This window comes from Ranitomeya imitator, chromosome 1 (assembly GCF_032444005.1).
Source record: "Ranitomeya imitator isolate aRanImi1 chromosome 1, aRanImi1.pri, whole genome shotgun sequence".
NCBI lineage: Eukaryota > Metazoa > Chordata > Amphibia > Anura > Dendrobatidae > Ranitomeya > Ranitomeya imitator.
This window is the reverse complement of record NC_091282.1, coordinates 267,431,065-267,454,074: the sequence shown is the minus strand read 5'-3', so window position 1 is coordinate 267,454,074 and position 23,010 is coordinate 267,431,065. Positions and strand designations below refer to the sequence as shown.

The window sequence follows — 23,010 nt, the reverse complement described above, 5'->3', positions numbered from 1 at the left end:
TGTATGTCGGAATGATTGCGCCCTACCTAAAGGAGGGTTTGTAACTTCTCATCTGTCCTTCTCGGAGCTGCTCTCGGCGGATGCATGACCACAGAACACAAAGTTGAATATAGTGGGAAACAGAGATTGTAAATCCAAAACAATGCAACATTTTTAATGATACCCCATTATAAAAAAATGATTTTTAGTCCCACATTGAAAAAATTAAGTGCACACCAACATACCACATGCACTCCCCCCAGAAAGAGGCAAGCAAAAGGCAAAAATGACCATCAGGCAGCACAGACAATGCGGGGACCTTCCGTGAATTATGGGCCACATGTGCAGCACACACGGGGTGCTATAAATAATATAGAGCAATGATAAATGCCATTCCGCAGCTCCTCTAATAGCATGCTTACTTTTATTTGTCTAGACACTGGGGCCTACGGGGACTTTTCTCCCGTCCCATTTCCCCTGTCTATTACCGATGATTACATTTGTGATGTTCTAGCCCCGAAACATCGCTTCTTGCTAGGCAGAAGGATTCATGTACATTTCAATAACAGAAGCATCGTAAAAAAAAAAAAAAATCTAATTTCGATAACTTACCAGGCTATTAGAGCTGTGCGCTGCCCAATAGGAAGCAAGTGTGAGAGTTCTCTTTGGAAGTTATTAAAACAGATGCCATTGTCATGGTCAACCCCTTAAAACATCCACGTCGCTCAGAACTTCAGCTTTTAATATCACTGTAAAATCTTACCTTGAGGTTGGATGCGGATTTTCGATATTGCTTGGGGCTACGAAATAATGAAAACGGAAAGAAGCCCTTTACTACTGGAAAACAGAACATAATTCATACATCAGCAAGCGCCACACTTTCTCCCTCCATTCCCAGCAAGGCTACCGGGAGGCGTCGGGATCTGGAGGATTAATGTGCTGCACACGGCCGGCCGGAAAATCCTCATGGTTCACTTTCGGAAGGAATAAATTGTCATTTAGCAAAAAGTATCACAAAGAGCAGTAAAACAGGTTGGTTCCCGTAAATCAAGGACAGAGAAAGGATCTCGCGTCGACCATACACAGAACTTTGCTGAAAAACAATCAAGTTTTTCAGACTTATTTCCCCGGAAATAAAAAGGACTGTGCGACCTTCAAACCGCGCTAGATCTTCTCCTGCACCACCTCCATGTATCCTCCGCGCTCCTTGTGTATTTGGATGCTCGGAGAAGGACTATTACCATGAGCAATGCAAGACCTTCAATGAATGTCAGGCCAAAATACATACAGGATGTAATTCTCCATGGTCTTATTAAAGAAAAGGCAGAAAATCTGGCAAAAGCACAAGTAATCCCAGGAACGACAACTTCTTAAAGATCAGAAATGTGTCCCTGGCTCTAAAATAACAGTATGTCTACAATCTAAGGCTCTGTGCACACCACATCGAAACTCAGGTGAAACCGCACAGTATTTCAAGCAGAAGAAGCTTCCGGAAAATCGGTCGTTTTTACCTGAAGCGTCATTTGTGCCTTTTTGGTCATTTCCTTATTTTTTGGACAGTTTTAGCCACTGGCAATTTTTGGGGGTTTGTCAACATCTTTTTACTTTTTTTTTTTTACTCCATTGAATTAAAAAACGTACAGTGCTTTCTTTATTAACCAAAACGGTTCTGCAGACACCCGGTCATCCTTTGAGCTTTCCCATTGACTTGTATTGTATAGTAGGGAGCGCCTTCCAAGTGGAACGCATCAGAGAATGGACGTGGCGCTTCCTTCAACTGACCACATGGCTCTGCTGAGTACACCGATACCTCACATGTGGGGGTAAACCACTGTTTGGGCGCACGGCAGGGCTCGGAAGGGTAGGCACGCCATTTGGCTTTTTAAATGGAAAATTAGCTCCAGTCATTAGTGGACACCATGTTGCGTTTGGAGAGCCCCTGTGTGCCTAAACATTGGAGATCCCCCACAAATGACCCCATTTTGGAAACTAGACTCCCAAAGGAACTAATCTAGATGTGTGGTGAGCACTTTGAACCCTCAAGTGCTTCACAGAAGTTTATAACGCAGAGCCATGAAAATAAAAAATCATGTTTCTTTCCTCAAAAATTATTTTTTAGCCCAGAATTTTGCAGAATTTAAAATGGTCAGCAATGAGTCCTGTCCTCAATTACACTGAAAATCTTTGGGGTTAGCCTACAAACTTTCAAGATCTTGAACAAAATGCAAAAAAGAGTGGGAGAAAATACCAGCTGAAAAGTGTGATACGCTTATAGATAGCTACAAGAAACGTTTGGAGGTTGTCATCAGTGCCAAAGGGTGTGCAACCAAGTATTAATTATGGAGGCCTCTATGGCTGCACAAGCGGTTTATTCTGTTTCTGCTTTGTTTTTCAACTTACATGTTGCAATTTCAATGGTTTACTGTTGTATTACTTTAGACCACTAATTTAAAAATCCTGATATAAACTTTGGTACATTTCCATTTACTTCCGAAAATATTGTACAGTCTATGAAAAAAAAAATGAAGGAGTGCCAATAACGATGAGCAGGACTGTAGTTTACCTCCCAAATGTCTTCCATCTGCATAGTCAGGAGTGGCTTTCCCATTTAAACAGGTGATTCTTGGCGCTCCTTTTCCCAAAGCTTCCATGCTGGAATGCAGGCCAGGTAAGAGAGAATTACATGTCGCTCCCCTGTAAACTGACTATGAAATGGATTAGAGCGAAACAAGAGCTCCCCTGAGGGGCAAGCGGATTGAACTTAGAGCTCCAGCTCTACTGGCATACTAGGGGCCTCTTTTTCAGCAAGGTGTGCGCCTCCAGTCCCTGCTGCAGGAGGAAGGGGAGAGATGCTAGGACCCCCTGCGTCTACCTGCGTCCGGCAATCAGGAGCTCCTGCTCCGTGATCAGGAAGATTTCTTCTGCTCTTCACATGCATCTGTCCCTGATGGGATGAGAACAACACTGGAGGGTGGAGGTGGGAGGGGTCCTCAAGCTGCTAACCTGTCCCTTCATTGGTCAGGGAAGGACTACCTCCTGTGGTGCTGTCCAGAGAGACGGGCTCAAAAGCAACCTTTAATTTTTTAATGCAAATTTCAGATTTTTTTTTTTATAACTTAAAAAAAATTAAAAAAACAAAAACCTATACACGTTTGGTATATACGTACTTAACTGATCTGGAGAATATATTGACAGGTTAGTTTTACCATAAAGTGAAGATGGTAAATAAAACAAACAAAAAAAAAACAAACAATTGTTGAATTGCACTTGATTTGTAATTTCACCGCACTTGGAATTTTTTTCCCCCAGTTTTCCAGTACACCACATTGGAAAACCAATGGGGTCATTCAAAAGTACAACTCATCCTGCAAAAAACAAGCCATCACATGGCCATATTGACAGAAAAATAAAAATGTTATGGCTCTGGGAAGGAGGGGAGCGAAAAAAAAAAAGGAAAATGGCCCGGGGGGTGTGAAAAGGCTAGATGGTTACACAGTCATATGAATGGTATTGGGTGGATATGAAAGAAGGAATTTTGGCAGGTTCCTTATTCAAGGAAATCTGTCATTCGGTTATGCCTTCCAATAAGAGCAGGATAAGATGGGGGAAAAAGGAACAAACTCCGGCCTAGTGTCACCTACTGGGCTTTTTACTGTGGTTTTGGAATATCATTGATTAATCTACTGCAGCTCTGCTAGTCTTCTCAATGATAAGCTACACCAGTGATTGGCTGCTTTCTGCCTATGCAGAGGGTAGGCAGAAAGCAGTCAGTGTTGGGATGGAATAATAAGCGTTCATGAATACTGAAGACTACAGTGAGGAGTTCATCAATGAGAGGACTTGCAAAGGAGCAGCAGATATCAAAACTACAGGAAGAAGGCCAGTAAGTGACCCAGCGATAGAATTAGGGTCTCATTGATCTTAAAAAGGGGCAGAAATTAAATTAAATCTGTCACCGCATATTACCACTTTATGATTACGCATAACATTGTGGGTAGTAGTTAATTTAGTGACAAAATGGACCTAGGTCTTTTTTCAACCTATGTATTACTGGAGTAAAACCTCTGAAACCACAAACCCGGAAAATGAAGAAGATGCAACCTTGGTGTAGCACTGAATCCACTTTACCATTCTTTTTTTCTTTGCACAAATGTGCTCCCTTTCACTAGACTATGTAGAAACTTGCCACCCAAGTCCATTCATGTGAACGTTCCTTGCACAACCAGGCGGCCGACATCTTAGTCTGACATCCTTTTTTATGTATATTAAAACGATCCCACCCTTTTAAACTTAAGAGCCAAGCAATTAAAAAAAGAAAATCTAAAGTGTGCCTTTGGACCACAAGCTATATTTTATTTTATTCAGGTCATGGGGTCCATCATCCCTTCTGAAACCAGTTTTCCAGAAATAGCTTAACTCAGTGCTTAATTATGGTAAAAGCATAAAAAAACAGGATTATTCACTTTGCAAGACACTTTGAGAAATGAACTACGAGACGAGTATACGAAATGTTAAAGCAAACAAAAAAATCTGTAAAAATAATTTCTTACCCAGTGTTTTGCTGCCGCTTCCTTCATCTTGTACGTAAATGCAACTGCAAATCTGAAAAAAGGTATTGTACAGTAGTAAAATGAAGCAAGTATATAGTATTAATGTCACACGCATGCACAAAAAGACTATAGAGCGCTGTACACAATCTTATGCTGCAGATTAACAACAAAGTATTAAGAGCCATTATTTTTATATGCTTTACTGTCTACAAAGAAAGGAACCATAAACCACCAATTACGTACTAAAAGTCGTATTTTATTAACATACAGTACAGACCAAAAGTTTGGACACACCTTCTCATTTAAAGATTTTTCAGTATTTTCATGACTATGAAAAGTGTAAATTCACATTGAAGGCATCAAAACTATGAATTAACACATGTGGAATTATATACTTAAAAAAGTGTGAAACAACTGAAATTATGTCTTATATTCTAGGTTCTTCAAAGTAGCCACCTTTTGCTTTGATGACTGCTTTGCACACTCTTGGCATTTTCTTGATGAGCTTCAAGAGGTAGTCACCGGGAATGTTTTTCACTTCACAGGTGTGCCCTGTCAGGTTTAATAAGTGGGATTTCTTGCCTTATAAATGGGGTTGGGACCATCAGTTGTGTTGTGCAGAAGTCTGGTGGCTATACAGTTGATAGTCCTACTGCATAGACTGTTAGAATTCATATTATGGCAAGAAAAAAAGGAGGTAAGTAAAGAAAAACGAGTGGCCATCATTACATTAAGAAATGAAGTTCAGTCAGTCTGAAAAATTGGGAAAACTTTGAAAGTGTCTCCAAGTGCAGTTGCAAAAACCATCAAGCGCTACAAAGAAACTGGCTCATATGAGGAACGCCCCAGGAAAGGAAGACCAAGAGTCACCTCTGCTTCTGAGGATAAGTTTATCCAAGTCACCAGCCTCAGAAATCGCAGGTTAACAGCAGCTCAGATTAGAGACCAGGTCAATGCCACGCAGAGTTCTAGCAGCAGACACATCTCTGCAACAACTGTTAAGAGGAGACTTTGTGTAGCAGGCCTTCATGGTAAAATAGCTGCTAGGAAACCACTGCTAAGGACAGGCAACAAGCAGAAGAGACTTGTTTGGGCTAAAGAACACAAGGAATGGACATTAGACCAGTGGAAATCTGTGCTTTGAGTCCAAATTTGAGATCTTTGGTTCCAACCACCGTGTCTTTGTGCGACGCAGAAAAGGTGAACAGATGGACTCTACATGCCTGGTTCCCACCGTGAAGCATGGAGGAGGTGGTGTCGTGGTGTGGGCATGCTTTGCTGGGGACATTGTTGGGGATTTATTCAAAATTGAAGGCATACTGAACCAGCATGGCTACCGCAGCATCTTGCAGCGTCATGCTATTCCATTCGGTTTGCGTTTAGTTTAGTTTTCAACAGGACAATGACCCCAAACACACCTCCAGGCTGTGTAAGGGCTATTTGACCAAGAAGGAGAGTGATGGGGTGCTACGCCAGATGACCTGGCCTCCACAGTCACCAGACCTGAACCCAATTGAGATGGTTTGGGGTGAGCTGAACCGCAGAGTGAAGGCAAAAGGGCCAACAGGTGCTAAGCATCTCTGGGAACTCCTTCAAGACTGTTGGAAGACCATTCCCGGTGTCTACCTCTTGAGGCTCATCAAAAGAATGCCAAGATTGTGCAAAGCAGTCATCAAAGCAAAAGGTGGCTACTTTGAAGAACCTAGAATATAAGTCATAACAAAAAAGTGTGAAACAACTGAAATTAAGTATATAATTCCACACGTGTTAATTCATAGTTTTGATACCTTCAGTGTGAATTTACAATTTTCATAGTCATGAAAATACAGAAAAATCTTTAAATGAGAACATGTGTCCAAACTTTTGCTCTGTACTGTATGTTGTTGATCTCTTAAATTCAAGTAGATATGGGGGGGGGGTTTGGTTGCAGAGACCTCCACCAGTCGCTCAAAATCAGATCCTGGCTGGCAATTAAAGCCAAGTATGTTTCACTCTGAAATACTGCGGAGTTTCAGGGAAAAATGTTTAAAAAGCCAGCCGGTGACTTTAGGGAGACTAGTCTGATGTGGTCCTCGGTTGGCTTCTAGACAGGTCTATCTGATGTTCGTATACAGAGAGAGACTGGCCAATCAACTGGAGTGGGGCAGAGAGAGACGGGCTTCTCTTTGCCCCACTCCAGTTGAATAACAGCTCTTGCCTTATGTATATACACCCATTTTTTTTTTTCAAACAATATTTTCAGAGTAAAACGCAAATGCCTATGCTGTGGCTAAACAATCATTGCTTAAAAGAGGTTGTATAGGGAAGACATTGTCACTTATCCAGAGGATACAAGATAACTTGATGATTGGTGGGTAAATGAGCACAGGTACCAGCACTGACTGGCAAAAAGAGGAACAAAACAAAGCAGGTCAGACGCCAGACCGCCACTCCATTCATTCTCTATGGGGCTGCTGAAAAAAAAAAAAAAAAAAAAGAATGCAGCGCTTCGCAGTCCTACTGGGAATAAATGGAGTAGCTGTCGAGCGGGCGCACTGCAGCTCCATTCTAGCAGGCATATAAGATGCCTGATCTGCCAGTCAGTGTGGGTCCCAGCAGTCAGACCCCCACTGATCCATTAATCATCACCTATTCTGGGTATAGGTGATAAAAAGGTTGTCCGGTGCCTGCAAAGCCCCTTTAAAGAGAATACTGCTACATACGGCCACATTGGATGCAAGAAATAGGGCTTAAAGCTAGTTATCAATGGGAAAAAAAGATTGAAGTGCAATATCTGGAATGTAGCGATCTTAAAGGAGTTCTCCGAGAATAGAAAAAACTAAACTAAAGGAAGTATCATAAATAAATTCCTAAATACATTTCATTAGCAAATCACAATTGTTTTAACTAGGTAAGGTAATCACTAAAGAGGTAAAATGGCGACTGTCCTATTACACTGGCACAGACAGATCCTAGAATGGTAGGACAGGAGTCTGGGAGCAGGTGCTGGAGGGAGCGCTGCCCTCCTTCATATGTAGGAAGATGCGCTCCACCAATACTGCAGATACCAGAGACGCCGAAGTTAGTAAGAGCCGCTCACTTCTGTGTGCCATCTTTCTGAATAACAATACAAGTATCTCCAGGTCACAGTGGTGGAGAATCCTACTGCACATGCTCACAGGCTACTGTCGTACCATTCTAGGACAGGTCTCTGTCAGTGAGACAATACTTCTCTAGTGATTACCTCGACACAAAACATTTGTGATTTGCTAATTAAACATAATTATGACTTTAGACTGAAATTCCCTTTACTTATGTTTCTTTACTATTCCTAGACAACCACTTTAAAAGTAGGAAGGAAGAAAGAGCACATGTAAGGTGTTTTCTACTAAGGACTCAGACATCAGTGATTATTCTCGTAAAAAAAAAATTTCATCAGTATTTCAAATTGCATATTAATCGGTGTTTGTTTTACCATCAGATTCATCTTTTTTTTTGCATATGGGAAGTTTTCTTAAAGAGGTTGTCCATTACTTTATCATTGATAACCTATCCTGTGTGGTCTGAATTGGAAGCAAACCCTAATTTAGTCATGCATACAGTAAGTCTGATGAGGCAGGTTGTGTTGCGATTTTGGATTCCAGTTTGCACTGTAAATTAGTGTACGACATCTTGGATACAAAAATAATTTATCGTAGGTTGACTAATAAACCAGTGAATGCTTGGAAAATTGAGTCGATGTCAATAGTAGAAGAAGAAATAGCTTTGGGAGTTCTGAATGAATAAATAATTGACTGCAGAAAATCCGATAATCCTGATCTTCAAATCCCAAAACTGATACCAATGTGTTTCCACTCCAACCAATCATCTTAGCCATTGGTTCTCACAATGACAAACTCAGTGCTTGGACTGATGAACATCTGCTGCTTTGTTCTGCAGGATTCCAGGATATTTGAAGAATAGGCAGTCCTACAACCACTCATATAGTAACAGTTCGCTGTTCGTAGTCGTAACCATGGATAGCCAAGCTACTGCAATGCCCTGCACATGGGGTAAACAACATAGGTTATGAAAAGAACCATTATCACGAGTGTCACGACAACCTGGGAGATCTGAGGGTAGAAGATCACTGCATATTGTGAATCACATATCTTCCATTTAGCCTGTGTATTTGGATACCATATTAAATGTATTTGGTTTCCTTTGGAGCCGAAAAGGTTAATGACCCTTTCTATGCTGGTCAGAAACATGCAGCTCTATTTCAGCTGCTTCTGAGCTGATCATTAACTCTTCCAATAAAACCTGGCCAGACCCTCTCTGTCCTGCCTGTGAAAGCTCTGCTTCCTTGCTTTTAGGAAACGCTGGCCGAATAGGAGTTAGTTGTTGCTATTGGAGATTAGTCTTCCTGTGCTGTGTACTAAAGTTAAGTAGTTGAAGTTTGGAGTTCTGGTGTTCTGTAGTTTACTGTTATACATGGGTGTTTATTTCCTTGTCCCTTTTCCCATTTATTTTATTCCTCCTTGTCCCTATCCTACTCTCTTTTGTTGGTTTGTGTGCTTTTATATGATAAATGTTTTCGGTTATCCGTTTTGTCTTTGTGTCTGGTTTACCTTTCATTTCTGTCCCATGCCTCATGGGGGTCATTGGGACAGATAGGGTTTTTACAGGAGCATAGTGAGGTCAGAGAATCGGGCCTCACTACCTTTAACAGTACCCCCATGACAGGGATAGGGTCCCAGCTCCAGGGACTATATAAGGCTACTTTTCCTTACTGAAGACAGTCACAGAGTGACAGCTATACTACATTTCTAATTAGAGGTATTTGCTAATATTACATCTCAGCCACTGCCTTCATTGACCAATTCTCCACCTGGCGTCTTCACTTTCTCTCTGCTGACATCACCACCATCATAACGGGTAACTTTAATATCCCTACCGACACCCGCCAGCCAGCAGCCTCCAAGCTCCTGTCCCTTACCTCATCCTTTGGACTTACTCAGTGGTCCTCCGCAGCCACCCACACAGACGGATATACGCTAGACCTAATCTTCTGTTCCTTATCTAGTCTCACAACCTCTCCCTTCCCCCTATCTGACCACCATCTACTCACCTTCTCATCCTTGTCCTCCTCACCTGCCCCCCATGTCCAGCCACTACCACATCCTCGCAGAAACCTTGCACACCTAGACATTCACAGACTCTCAGACTCTCTCCTACCCCTGTGCTCCATATCTTCACTCCACAACACGGACAGCTCCACCGCTTTCTATAACTCCACCCTCACATCAGCCAGACTCAGTCGCCCCTCTCATGCATGGCAAAGTGCGACAAATCAATAGGCAACCCTGGCATAACAACCTCACTAAGAAACTCCGACAAGCGTCCAGGGTCGCAGAGCGGCATTGTAAAAAAAAAAAAAAAAAAATACATGTCTGCCAGGTGACTTCACTGCTTTTAAACAGGCTACACTTGCCATCAAACTAGCCCTCACTTCAGCTAAACAGACCTATTTCACTAACCTTGTATCTTCACTATCCTGCAACCCAAAACAACTGTTCAGCACATTTAACTCCCTCCTCCGCCCGCCACCTCCCCTTATCTCTTCTGAGGACTTTGCCACCTACTTCAAAAATAAGATAGGTCAAACAAGGCAAACCTTTACTGTTCCACCTCCCCAACCACTCCATATACCAGACCTCTGCCCTTCCCTAATAACCTACTTCCAACATCACTGAAGGAGAACTTACTCGCCTCCTTTCCAAATCACACCTCACCACCTGTGCACTTGACCCCATCCTTTCCCACCTGCTCCCCAACCTCACTAAAATGCTCATTTCAGCCTTAACCCATCTCTTCAACCCATCGCTATTTTCTGGTACCTTCCCCTCCGCCTTCAAACATGCCACCCATCTTTAAAAAAGTTAACCTTGACCCAACTGCTATGCCCAGCTATCGCCCCATATCACTGCTCCCGTTTGCTTCCAAACTTCTTGAGCAGCATGTCCATGGCCAACTTTCCTCCCACCTCTCATCTAACGCTCTCCTTGACAACCTCCAATCTGGCTTCCGCCCCCACCACTCCACCGAAACTGCTCTGACCAAAATTACTAATGGCTTACTCACAGCCAAAGCTAACAGACAGTTCTCCATCTTTCTCCTTCTCGCCCTGTCCTCTGCTTTCGACACAGTCGACCACTGCCTACTGCTACAGATTCTTTCTTCCTTTGGCATCAAAGGCCTTGCCTTGTCCTGGGTTGCCTCATACCTTTCCGACCGCACATTTAGCATTTCCCACTCTCTAACTACCTCCTCATCCTGCCGTCTCTCTGTTGGAGTCCCTCAAGGCTCTGTCCTAGGGCCCCTACTTTTCTCCATCTATACCCTTGGCCTAGGACAACTCAAAGTCCCATGGCTTCAAGTACCACCTATATGCGGACGACATTTAGATCTACCTCTCTGGCTCAGATGTCATCTCTCTGCGGTCCAGAATCCCAGTGTCTGTCAGCCATATCCTCCTTCAACTCTCGCTTCCTGAAACTCAATGTAGACAAAACTGAACTCATCATTTTTCTCCCATCTCGCGTATGCCCCCTACCTGATCTATCTATTATGGTAAACGGCATCAAGCTCTCTCCTGCACCTGAAATTCACTGCCTCGGGGTAACTCTCGACTCTGCCCTGTCCTTCAAACCACACGTCCAAACTCTTGCCACCTCTTGTCAGCTCCATCTCAAAAATATTGCCAGAATCCGCCCCCTCCTCAGCCCACAATCTACTAAAATTCTTGTGCATGCCCTCATCATCTCCTGCCTCGATTACTGCAACACCCTCCTCTGTGGCCTCCCCGCTAACCCCCTTGCACCACTCCAGTCTGTCCTCAATTCAGCTGCTCTGCTAATCCACCTCTCTCCTCGCTACTCCCGCTTCTCCCCTCTGCAAATCCCTCCACTGGCGCCCAATTCCCCAATGAATCCAGTTCAAACTACTAACACTGATCTACAAAACCATCCACAACCTGTCCCTTCCCTATATCTCTGAACTAATCAACCCTCACGTAATCTTCGATCCTCCCAAGACCTCCTACTCTCCTCCACACTTATTCGTTCCTCACACAACCGCCTCCAAGATTTTTCCCGAATATCCCCCATCCTCTGGAATTCTACGCCTCAACACGTCCGATTATCCACCACCCTCGGATCCTTCAGACGGAACCTGAAAACCCATCTCTTCAGGAAAGCCTACAGCCTGCAATAACCATTCTGCCGCCTCACCAACCACCGGAGCTGCCGCCTCACCAACCACCCGAGCTGCCGCGTCACCACCGCCAGAGCTGCCGCTTCACCAACCACCCGAGCTGCCGCCTCACCACCACTAGAGCTGCAGCACCCCGACTTCCTGTCTCTTCCCCATTATCCCTAAGAATTTAAGTCCGCAAGAACAGGCTCCTCTCCCCCCCGTACCAGGCTGTCATTGTAAATTTGTTTACCGTCATAACAGTACATAACATAACAGATATAACGATATCTATAACCCTGTATGTAACCCCTTTTCTCATGTACAGCACCATGGAATTAATGGTGCTATAAAAATAAATAATAATATTAGGATAATATCTTGGAGATGGAAATACCCCTGTAAGTGCACCTTCCCATCATGTTTTTGCACTGCTTCTAGCCCTCCTCGTCTTTGATTGGTAGCTCTGGCTTCATTGAGCCAGAGAAAGGCGAAGATAGATGGAAAACAAAAAAGTGGGAAGGTGCTCTTAATTGATTGGAAAACGGTGTACCAAACGCCTCAATTTGGCTTGAATAATCAATCTGTGCTGACAGAGTCCTTTAAATATCCGATTAAGGGTGGTGAACTGGAAAAGTTTGTTACTTAGTGTGGGAAAGTGGATATTTAGAGGGAACCTGTCACCTCCCCAGAAACACCATTTACCAGCAAATATAGTGGTAATCCTCAAGTAGTATAGTGTTTAAACCATGCCTGACTGTTGTGATTTCTGTTGTCAAGCTCCCTCCTGTGGTCATAAATGGTACTTCGGCTGGTTCTGTCCACGGGCTTCCTCTGGTGGTTGTGAGTGGGGCTGCGGCTTCTGAGTTTCCTTCCACAGGTGACGAGGTTAATTCGTTAGCTGGCTGCTCTATTTAACTCCACTTTGATCATTGCTCCATGCCACCTGTCACTGTTCCAGTATTGGTCTAGTTTACTCCTGGATCGTTCTTGTGACCTGTCTTCCCAGCAGAAGCTAAATTCCTGCTTGTTTTTCTCGTTTGCTATTTTTCTGTCCAGCTTGCAATTTTGATTTTTGTCTTGCTTGCTGGAAGCTCTGGGACGCAGAGGGAGCGCCTCCGCACCGTGAGTCGGTGCGGAGGGTCTTTTTGCACCCTCTGCGTGGTCTTTTTGTAGTTTTTTGTGCTGACCGCAAAGTTACCTTTCCTATCCTCAGTCTGTTCAGTAAGTCGGGCCTCACTTTGCTAAATCTATTTCATCTCTGTGTTTGTATTTTCATCTTTACTCACAGTCATTATATGTGGGGGGCTGCCTTTTCCTTTGGGGAATTTCTCTGAGGCAAGGTAGGCTTTATTTTTCTATCTTCAGGGCTAGCTAGTTCCTTAGGCTGTGACGAGTTGCATAGGGAGCGTTAGGAGCAATCCACGGCTATTTCTAGTGTGTGTGATAGGATTAGGGGTTGCGGTCAGCAGAGTTCCCACGTCTCAGAGCTCGTCCTATATTATTGGTAACTATCAGGTCATTTCGTGTGCTCTTAACCACCAGGTCCATAATTGTCCTAACCACCAGGTCATAACAGTACAGGTGGCCCAAAGTACTAATGCATCTCAATAGAGGGATAAGAGAAGTTCTGAGACCATGTTTTTTTCTTTGCAGTGTGTTTTGTCTCTCTTTTCCCCTTTACCTCTGGGTGGTTCAGGATACAGGTGTGGATATGGACATTCAAGGTCTGTCCTCTTGTATGGATAATCTCACTGCAAGGGTACAAAACATTCAAGATTTTGTGGTTCAGAATCCGATGTTAGAGCCTAGGATTCCAATTCCTGATTTGTTTTTTGGTGATAGATCTAAGTTTCTGAATTTCAAAAATAATTGTAAATTGTTTCTTGCTTTGAAACCTCGCTCCTCAGGTGACCCTGTTCAACAAGTGAAAATCATTATTTCTTTGTTACGTGGCGACCCACAAGACTGGGCATTTTCCCTTGCGCCAGGAGATCCGGCATTGCGTGATGTTGATGCGTTTTTTCTGGCGCTCGGATTGCATTATGATGAACCAAATTCAGTGGATCAGGCAGAGAAAATCTTGCTGGCTCTGTGTCAGGGTCAGGATGAGGTAGAGATATATTGTCAGAAGTTTAGGAAGTGGTCTGTTCTCACTCAGTGGAATGAATGTGCCCTGGCAGCAATTTTCAGAAAGGGTCTCTCTGAAGCCCTTAAGGATGTCATGGTGGGATTTCCCATGCCTGCTGGTCTGAATGAGTCTATGTCTTTGGCCATTCAGATCGATCGACGCTTGCGTGAGCATAAAGCTGTGCACCATTTGGCGGTATTATCCGAGCATAGACCTGAGCCTATGCAATGTGATAGGGCTTTGACCAGAGCTGAACGGCAAGAACACAGACGTCGGAATGGGCTGTTTTTTTACTGTGGTGATTCCACTCATGCTATCTCCGATTGTCCTAAGCGCACTAAGCGTTTCGCTAGGTCTGCCACCATTGGTACGGTACAGTCGAAATTTCTTTTGTCCGTTACTCTGATTTGCTCTTTGTCATCCTATTCTGTTATGGCATTTGTGGATTCAGGCGCTGCCCTGAATTTGATGGACTTGGAGTTTGCTAGGCACTGTGGTTTTTTCTTGGAGCCCTTGCAGTATCCTATTCCATTGAGAGGAATTGATGCTACGCCTTTGGCCAAGAATAAGCCTCAGTACTGGACCCAATTGACCATGTGCATGGCTCCTGCACATCAGGAGGATATTCGCTTTTTGGTGTTGCATAATCTGCATGATGTGGTCGTTTTGGGGTTGCCATGGCTACAGGTCCATAATCCAGTATTGGATTGGAAATCTATGTCTGTGTCCAGCTGAGGTTGTTAGGGGTTACATGGTGATGTTCCATTTTTGTCTATTTCGTCATCCACCCCTTCTAAAGTCCCGGAGTTTTTGTCGGATTACCGGGATGTATTTGATGAGCCCAAATCCAGTGCCCTACCTCCTCATAGGGATTGCGATTGTGCTTTCAATTTGATTCCTGGTAGTAAGTTTCCTAAGGGCCGACTGTTCAATTTATCTGTGCCAGAGCACGCCGCTATGCGGAGTTATGTAAAGGAATCCTTGGAGAAGGGTCATATTCGCCCGTCGTCGTCACCATTGGGAGCAGGGTTCTTTTTTGTGGCCAAGAAGGATGGTTCTTTGAGACCTTGTATTGATTACCGCCTTCTTAATAAGATCACAGTCAAATTTCAGTACCCTTTGCAGCTGGGGGCTAGTTGGTTCACCAAGATAGATCTTCGTGGTGCGTATAATCTTGTGCGTATTAAACAGTGCAATGAATGGAAAACAGCATTTAATACGCCCGAGGGCCATTTTGAGTATCTGGTTATGCCATTCAGGCTGTCCAATGCTCCATCAGTATTTCAGTCCTTTATGCATGACATCTTCCGAGAGTACCTGGATAAATTCCTGATTGTATATTTGGATGATATTTTGGTCTTCTCGGATGATTGGGAGTCTCACGTGAAGCAGGTCAGAATGGTGTTCCAGGTCCTTCATGCTAATTCCTTGTTTGTGAAGGGGTCAAAGTGTCTCTTTTTTACTCACAGTCATTATATGTGGGGGGCTGCCTTTTCCTTTTTTTCCTTTGGGGGAATTTCTCTGAGGCAAGGTAGGCTTTATTTTTCTATCTTCAGGGCTAGCTAGTTCCTTAGGCTGTGACGAGTTGCATAGGGAGCGTTAGGAGCAATCCACGGCTATTTCTAGTGTGTGTGATAGGATTAGGGGTTGCGGTCAGCAGAGTTCCCACGTCTCAGAGCTCGTCCTATATTATTGGTAACTATCAGGTCATTTCGTGTGCTCTTAACCACCAGGTCCATAATTGTCCTAACCACCAGGTCATAACACCTGACTACAATACTGGAGCACCGGCTGCAGGAAGTTCGACTCTTTGCCACGCCCTTCCAGTAACTGCTCAGGGGCGGTGCAGGGAGCAGTTACTGTCACCACTCAATATTTTCTCCTTACTGGTCATGTAATTGATAGCTACTGTACTTTATTTTACTTGCAAGTTAATAAAGATGAATCCATATATGATTGTGGTTGCTGTGAATTGAAATATTTTACCCGTCATCCCAGCATTACTACAAACAGCAAGAACGTTGAAGAGAAAGAGAGAAGGTACGAGAGCGAGAGAAATTTTCCAGTTCCAAAGTTTGGGTCCACATTGGTTTCTATGGTGTTTGGGTTTGGTAACAGTTGTGGTACTCGAACTGAACTTTGGACTAAGGTTCAGACGAACTCGCACTTCCACTGGTACGCTCATCCCTAATCTTCAGTTGTAATGATCTCTGCTTGCTGACATAAGACATAGCTGTAAAAACTCAGTCCACACTTTATATTTCATGGGTGCTGTGCATTGAGGTCTTCGATTGGGTCACATGTTTACATACAAACATAACAGTTATGCTTTTTTTTTTTTTTTTTTTTTTTTTTTTTTACAAAACCGCAAAAGTTTTGAGTCACATTTATAAAAGGAGCTTTGTGTCTACTTTCAGAAAACATAAGGGTAAATGATTAGAATACTTACACAGGACTTTGTATTTTAGAATTCAGCTTTTACGTACATCTGTCAAAAGTGGGAAAATGGTCCACAGCCAACCTGGCAGTGAAGGGGTTAAACGAATTTAGACTTTCTGGCCTATTTTTTTCACTACAGACATGGAGAGGGGCGCCCTCATGACGTTGCATTAGTTTCAATTCCTCATTCAACTGAGTGGAGTACAAGCTCCTAGTAGCCCACCGCCAGGTTCCAGTGTCACTTTCATGTTCTCATCAGAACTACCTCTTTATTACAGATCTGCACTCACTCTACAGACTGATGTTACGTTTTATTGCTTCCAAAGTTTGTATCTTTCAAAAGTGAAAAGAGTTGGCCACCTCTAGGAACTTTTTTTTGTTGCTTAAATACATATATTTGGACCTAAAAAAACAATAATCATATTTGCAATTCAGTTTCATTAAAAATTTGCACAGTTTGGCCTTTATGGACTGTTAAGTTTCCTAGCACTCACTGATATAATCTGTGGTCATAAATCAGGAAAAGACAGATAATCGTTACAAATTCTTCCAATGGATCATCATAATGAGCTCATGACAGAGTCGAAGCTAAAGATGTTGTCCATGACTTTTACCATTGATGACCTATACTTCGGTCCGGCGGAACTGCTCAATCGAGGAGCTTCTCAGTCTTCTGATAGTGGTTTCTGTAGGGTACAACACATCTGCTTCCTATTAAAATCAATTAGGGGCGGATGTGCAGTACCCAACCATGGCCACTATCAGAAGATTGAGCAGAAGACAGCTAGTCAGCAGGGGTGCCGGGTGTCTGACTCATCAGATCAGATAATTGATTACCTATCCTAGTAGTGGACATTCTCATTACCGTAACTTATTTTCAAGCCAACATTAGCCAATGCAATACAAGTGCTACAGAAGGAAAACTGCAAATTTATGTAACTTTATTACAAAAATTATTTTTAAAATCAATAATACATGTACTGAAGCATAAGAAGAAAAAAAGTATGCCAAAAGGTGGACAACCCCTTTAATTCTATCAAAGCAATTGTCCCTCCATCGATTAGGAGATTGCAGAGTGCTGCATCCCCTTCCTAACCACTGGTTTTGCAATCACTCCATTGCTTCAGTGCCGCAGATCCCTTTATCGTGAGTTGCCGGGAATGCGGATGACGAGGAAAAATATTGTGAAGAGGATACAGCCCACATGCAGGTCCAAGACCCCTTCAAACTGAAGATCAATGGTGGTCCTAGGATGTTGGGCTGGCTATATTCTGTGGCTGGGTGTAATTCCACAAATTGTATCTCTCATGCTTGCTGTGGACTATAAGCAAATTTTTCTTCTTGTGTAAAAGTGTCAACGTAATTCAATTCAATGTTTCTGGGGTTTTTTCCATGAAGGCCAGCAATTTGTATCCTAGGAAACTTGCATACTTTAAAGGGGCTGTCCAGGCTTGCATTAATGTGTGCAGTCGAATGGTGGCAGGGTACACACTGTACACTGTCACACAGCAGTCTCTAGATTTTTGTCCCAAGGCCGTACAACCCCTTTGTTTAGATCATATATGTCAAACCTGGCACGTAGGCCAAATCTGGCATGCAGGGGGAGTATATTTGGCCCATGAGGTCGGGCAGGTCCTTCAAGTATATCTGGCCCCCACCCGGCATTGCACTTTCAACTATATTGGCTTGCTGGATGCCGATACAGTTGAAAGCAACAATGGAGGAGGGAACGTCATGAATCCCCGTCTGCTTCTGGCATCTCAGCGCAGTAGGCATGATGATATCATTACACTATGCCATGAAGAGACCGGAGCAGTGGTTGAATGGGCAGAAGTGAGTATATATATTTTTTAAGATGGAAACAGGAACACATGGGCTACTTGCACAGTGAACAAGTCTGTAGGAACATATTCACACACCACCAAGAAACTTGAAGACACAAAAGAGCATATTAGAACCAAAAACACTCAGTTTAAAAAAAAATAAAAATAAAAAAATCACAGTAATCCGCAAGTGCTAGTAAAAAGATGTCAAAAACAGGGTATTTGGTTGATACGTTTTTTGCAAAAAATGTATACAAGGCTGCACCACCAAACGTCAAGGTATACCCATATCAGAGCAGTCCTAACTGATGAACTGCTCTGATATGGGTATACCTTGACGTTTGGTGGAGCAGCTTAGTATACATTTTTTGCAAAAAACGTATCAACCAAATACCCTGTTTTTGGCATCTTTTTACTAGCACTTGCGGATTACTGTGATTTTTTTGAAATTGAGTGTTTTTGGTTCTAATACGCTCTTTTGGGTCTTCATATTTTTTAAGATGTAGGGCCCTTTATACTGTATGAAGCACCATATTGGCGGCCATTACACCGTATAGAGCATTTTTTGTGACCATTATGTATGAACCACTAGGTGGGGCCATTATACTGTATGGAGCACTATGTGGGGCCATTATAATGTATGGGAAAAAAAAAAATCACCAAAAGGACTTCTAGTATACAAAATAATATATCATCTTTATTAATATTACTTGTTAAAAGGTATTTAGAATTGAGTCATCAGTGGTTGATACATTTTAATGGCTAACTGAAAAGATGGTAACAAACTGCAAGCTTTCAAGACTACTCCGGTCTCTTCATCAGGCATAGACTAAAATTAATTCTGAAGAATCACATATTTATGCACAACACAGCACAGAAAAATGCCATAGATAAGACAGGTGATATGAAGCAGAATTACCATTATGAGAGTGATAAACAGTTATGTCCATAAATATTGGAACAGTTCATAGATCAGGAATGTTTTATTGTCCTCTGATTGGGGTCGGGTTCTGTTATGATGACCCCACATGGTCTGAGGAGCAAATTCCTTAGTTGATGTAAAAAGACAAATCCATGCGACACATTCATTCCTGCACTGAGAGTGTCAAAGGTCATCATCAACTTAAATAAAAGTTGACACAAACAAAAAAAGAAATCCACCATCACCCTTTAAAATAGAAACCAGGGAGGTGCCTGATCCTATGAGGTTGCTATGCTTATTCCTACCTAGCTGCGGAAGTTGGCAGCCTAAAACCTGTGCACTGGCACCCCCGCTCGTCGATGGCTGACCCTTCTACCCATATCCCTCCCTATAGGGGTTAACTCCTAATCATTTATTCAGGGACTAACAAAAGTTCCTATGTTTTTGTAAATTAGATAGTAATATTGCACTTGATAACCAATAAAGTGCATATGTGCTTGGAATACCTTACAATAGAAAGAATGGGAGGGGGCAGAATAGCCCTAAAAATGCTCTGTCTGACAACGGGGATTGGCGCCCTATATGTAGAACTGCGCAAAATGGCGCCCCCGCTCCCAGCGGCTATCCCTTGTGTCCCTAGTGAAAATAGACCTTATAAAAATGCAGGGGGCAGAAGGAAAGGGGGATATGTTGCAACCACTAATGTATCCTGTTCGGCAATATTTAATGGTAACAGATAGAAGATATAAATAACCCATAACAACTCTTTTTTTATTCCCAGAATGATTGTATATTGGTAGAGCCCCTACAGTGCCAAATATAACAGGGGTTCTGGGAAAAAGAATACAATCTTCTTTTCATTAGCATAAAGAAAAAACACTCAGAACACTCGACGCGTTTCACCTATTCAGGTACATCAGGAGGAGTGAATATATAAAAAGAGTGGCACTAGTAGCAAGAAAAAGTACTTGGCTCAAAAATGTCTTGCTGCTAGTTGACCAATAACAGTGATACTTATGTGCACGAGGAACGATCCCTCCTGATGGTGTGCCAGGTGATGCAATTGCAGAGTGTTTTTTTCTTTATGCTAATGCTTTATGCTTATTTTTATGCCGAGCTGATGTTCTTAATGATACCATTTTGTTGCAGATATGATCTTTTGACGATATTGCATTTTAAAGGGAACCTGTCACCCCGAAATTCGCGGGTGAGGTAAGCCCACCGGCATCAGGGGCTTATCTGCAGCATTCTGTAATGCTGCAGATAAGCCCCCGATGTTACCTGAAAGAGGAGAAAAAGACGTTATATTATACTCACCCAGGGTCGGTCCCGCTGCTGGTCAGGTCAAACGGGCGTCTCCGGTCCGCTGCGGCGCCTCCCATCTTCATTACAAGACGTCCTCTTCTGATCTTCAGCCACGGCTCCGGCGCAGGCGTACTTTGCTCTGCCCTGTTGAGGGCAGACAAAGTACTGCAGTGCGCAGGCGCTGGGCCTCTGACCTTTCCGGCGCCTGCGCACTGCAGTACTATCCTCTGCCCTCAACAGGGCAGAGCAAAGTACGCCTGCACCGGAGCCGTGGCTGAAGAGCAGAAGAGGACGTCTTGTAATGAAGATGGGAGGCGCCGCAGCGGACCGGAGACGCCCGTTTGACCTGACCAGCAGCGGGACCGCCCCTGGGTGAGTATAATATAACGTCTTTTTCTCCTCTTTCAGGTAACATCGGGGGCTTATCTACAGCATTACAGAATGCTGTAGATAAGCCCCTGATGCCGGTGGGCTTACCTCACCCGCGAATTTCGGGGTGACAGGTTCCCTTTAATGCTACGCCGTTTAGTGATCAGGTTAATTTTTTTTATTGATAGATCGGGCGATTCTGAAAGCGGCAATACCAAATATGTGAATGTTTAATTTTATTTTGAATGGGGTGAAAGGGGAACATTTTAATTTTTATTTAAACTTTTGGCATGCTTCAAGAAGCTAGAAGCTGCCACAACCCGATCGGCTCTGTCACATACAGGCGATGATCAGATCGCCTCTCTATAGCAGAATTACTCTTTTGCTATGAGCGCCGACCACTGGGTGGCGCTCACAGCGATCTGGCATCGACAACCATATAGGTCTCCTGGAGACCTCAGCTTGTCAGGCCAACACACAGGTGACCTGCAATCACTTAATGAGGGTCACCGTTGGGCGGGCTTCCAGCGCGATTGCCGGAAGCGCTTGTTAAATGCCGATGTCAGAGTTTGACAGTGGCATTTAACTGGTTAATAGCCGTGCGTGGATCGCGCTTCCACCCGCGGCTATTGCGGGCACAAGTCAGCTGTTCAAAACAGCTGACAAGTCCCAGGAAAGATGTGGGCTCACCACCAGAGGGAGTCAGACATCAGTGTACTATTACGCCCGATGTCGGAAAGGGGTTAATTTATTATACTGTATGGAGGACTATGTGGGGCCATTATATTGTATGGGGGACTATGTGGGGCCATTATACTGTATGGGGCAGTGTTGAAGAATCATAATGTGATGGGGGTCACCATTCTTTGTTGGGGGGATTGAGGGAGGAGTACAATAAGTTAATCATACAGTGCATGTGGAGGGTACTGTGGAGGAACCTTTGTTGGCATCTTAGTTTATTATCTGTATTTATTCCAGGCTTTTCATACTTTGTTATTACATATTCAAATATGCTTTTTACTGCTCTTACAGAGCATTATTCCAATATTTTATTCTAAGGTCTATTAATTAAAATGTACTGTGTTCGTGGGACAACCCATTTAAAATTGTTTCCAAATGAAAAAGTTAATTGTTATATTTGATAAGGAAAAACTTCCTCAATTGTTCAAATGGTTTTTAATAAATAACAAGGTTGGCCCGTAACTTTGTCCCTCTGTATCCCTGGTTTAGATGGTGAGCGAAGCATGCTATGACAGATGATACAGACTGGTGGAGCAGAAGAAATGCCACAATGTACGTTCACATACTACTGGCTTTGGCCTCAGATGCGGCTCACGTTTGAAGACTTTAGTACAATCACGGTACTTGTAATAATGAATTGTAAAAAAATAAAATAAATAATAATGTCCTGGAACAGCAAAAGGAGAAGTAGATTTCTGTACTGTGCAGGAATATGTGACATGGTGAAGAAGAGGAAGCTCGGTCACGCTCTCAGACTAATTCCATGAGTCATAGAGAATTAACCCATCACTGCCTACAGCCTAAGGAAGCGTCATGTGATTCTGGGAAACATTCGGGATGTGTAGAAATAAGAGTGGGCAACCTGAAACCCTGTCCCCATACCTGGCCTCGCCAAGCACCGCTCCCATCACCCTGCATTTCTCTGCATTCTTCACATCTTCGTTTACGTCCGTCCCACCAAAGATGACCCCAAAGGGTATTCTGTTAGCTGAAATTAAGATGGAAATTAACAACTATGGTCGGGATTAAGACATATGAATAAGTACTCTAAAAGTCATCAAAACAACAAGTATCCAAAAAAATTACTGAAGAGTAGTCATATTCCACATGCAGAACTCCCATGCACAATGCCACACTCTTGTTCTATTAGCGGACTTTTCTCCACATGTTGGGTGCTGCCCGCCTGGCATCATCTGAGACCTTCCTGTCCCAAACTAAATGTAACTACCAGCGACCACATAAGCAAACACACAATCCCTTAATACACTGCCATATTTACTGTACTTGCATTGGAAGGTTTAGCATTAAAAGGTTTAATTATTTTAATTTATTTATTTTTTCACTCAATGCATGAATTTATTTAAAATGTTACAAAAATCTATGTTCTCCAGAATACGGATTATTTTTTTTTTCATAATACACTCTGAGCAAATTTTGAAATATGGGAGTCAACCATCATTTTGCAAAACTATAGAGGGCCGGCAAAAGCTTATAAATAAAAAAAAAGCTAATATTTCCCTTACCAACCAGACACCTAGA

General features: G+C 43.1%; 1 protein-coding gene across 4 annotated transcripts in view; it reads right to left on the bottom strand.

The window, feature by feature from the left end:
* Positions 1-23,010, bottom strand: part of GLT1D1 (glycosyltransferase 1 domain containing 1) — a 189,024-nt gene that overhangs the window by 118,053 nt on the left and 47,961 nt on the right. For all 4 annotated transcript variants that reach the window (XM_069756042.1, XM_069756043.1, XM_069756044.1 and 1 more), the window contains exons 3-5: positions 22,354-22,459; positions 4,530-4,581; positions 743-779 (exon numbers count right to left, since the gene is read on the bottom strand). In XM_069756042.1, coding sequence (XP_069612143.1) covers positions 743-779; positions 4,530-4,581; positions 22,354-22,459 — 195 coding nt within the window. The remainder of the gene's footprint in view (positions 1-742; positions 780-4,529; positions 4,582-22,353; positions 22,460-23,010) is intronic.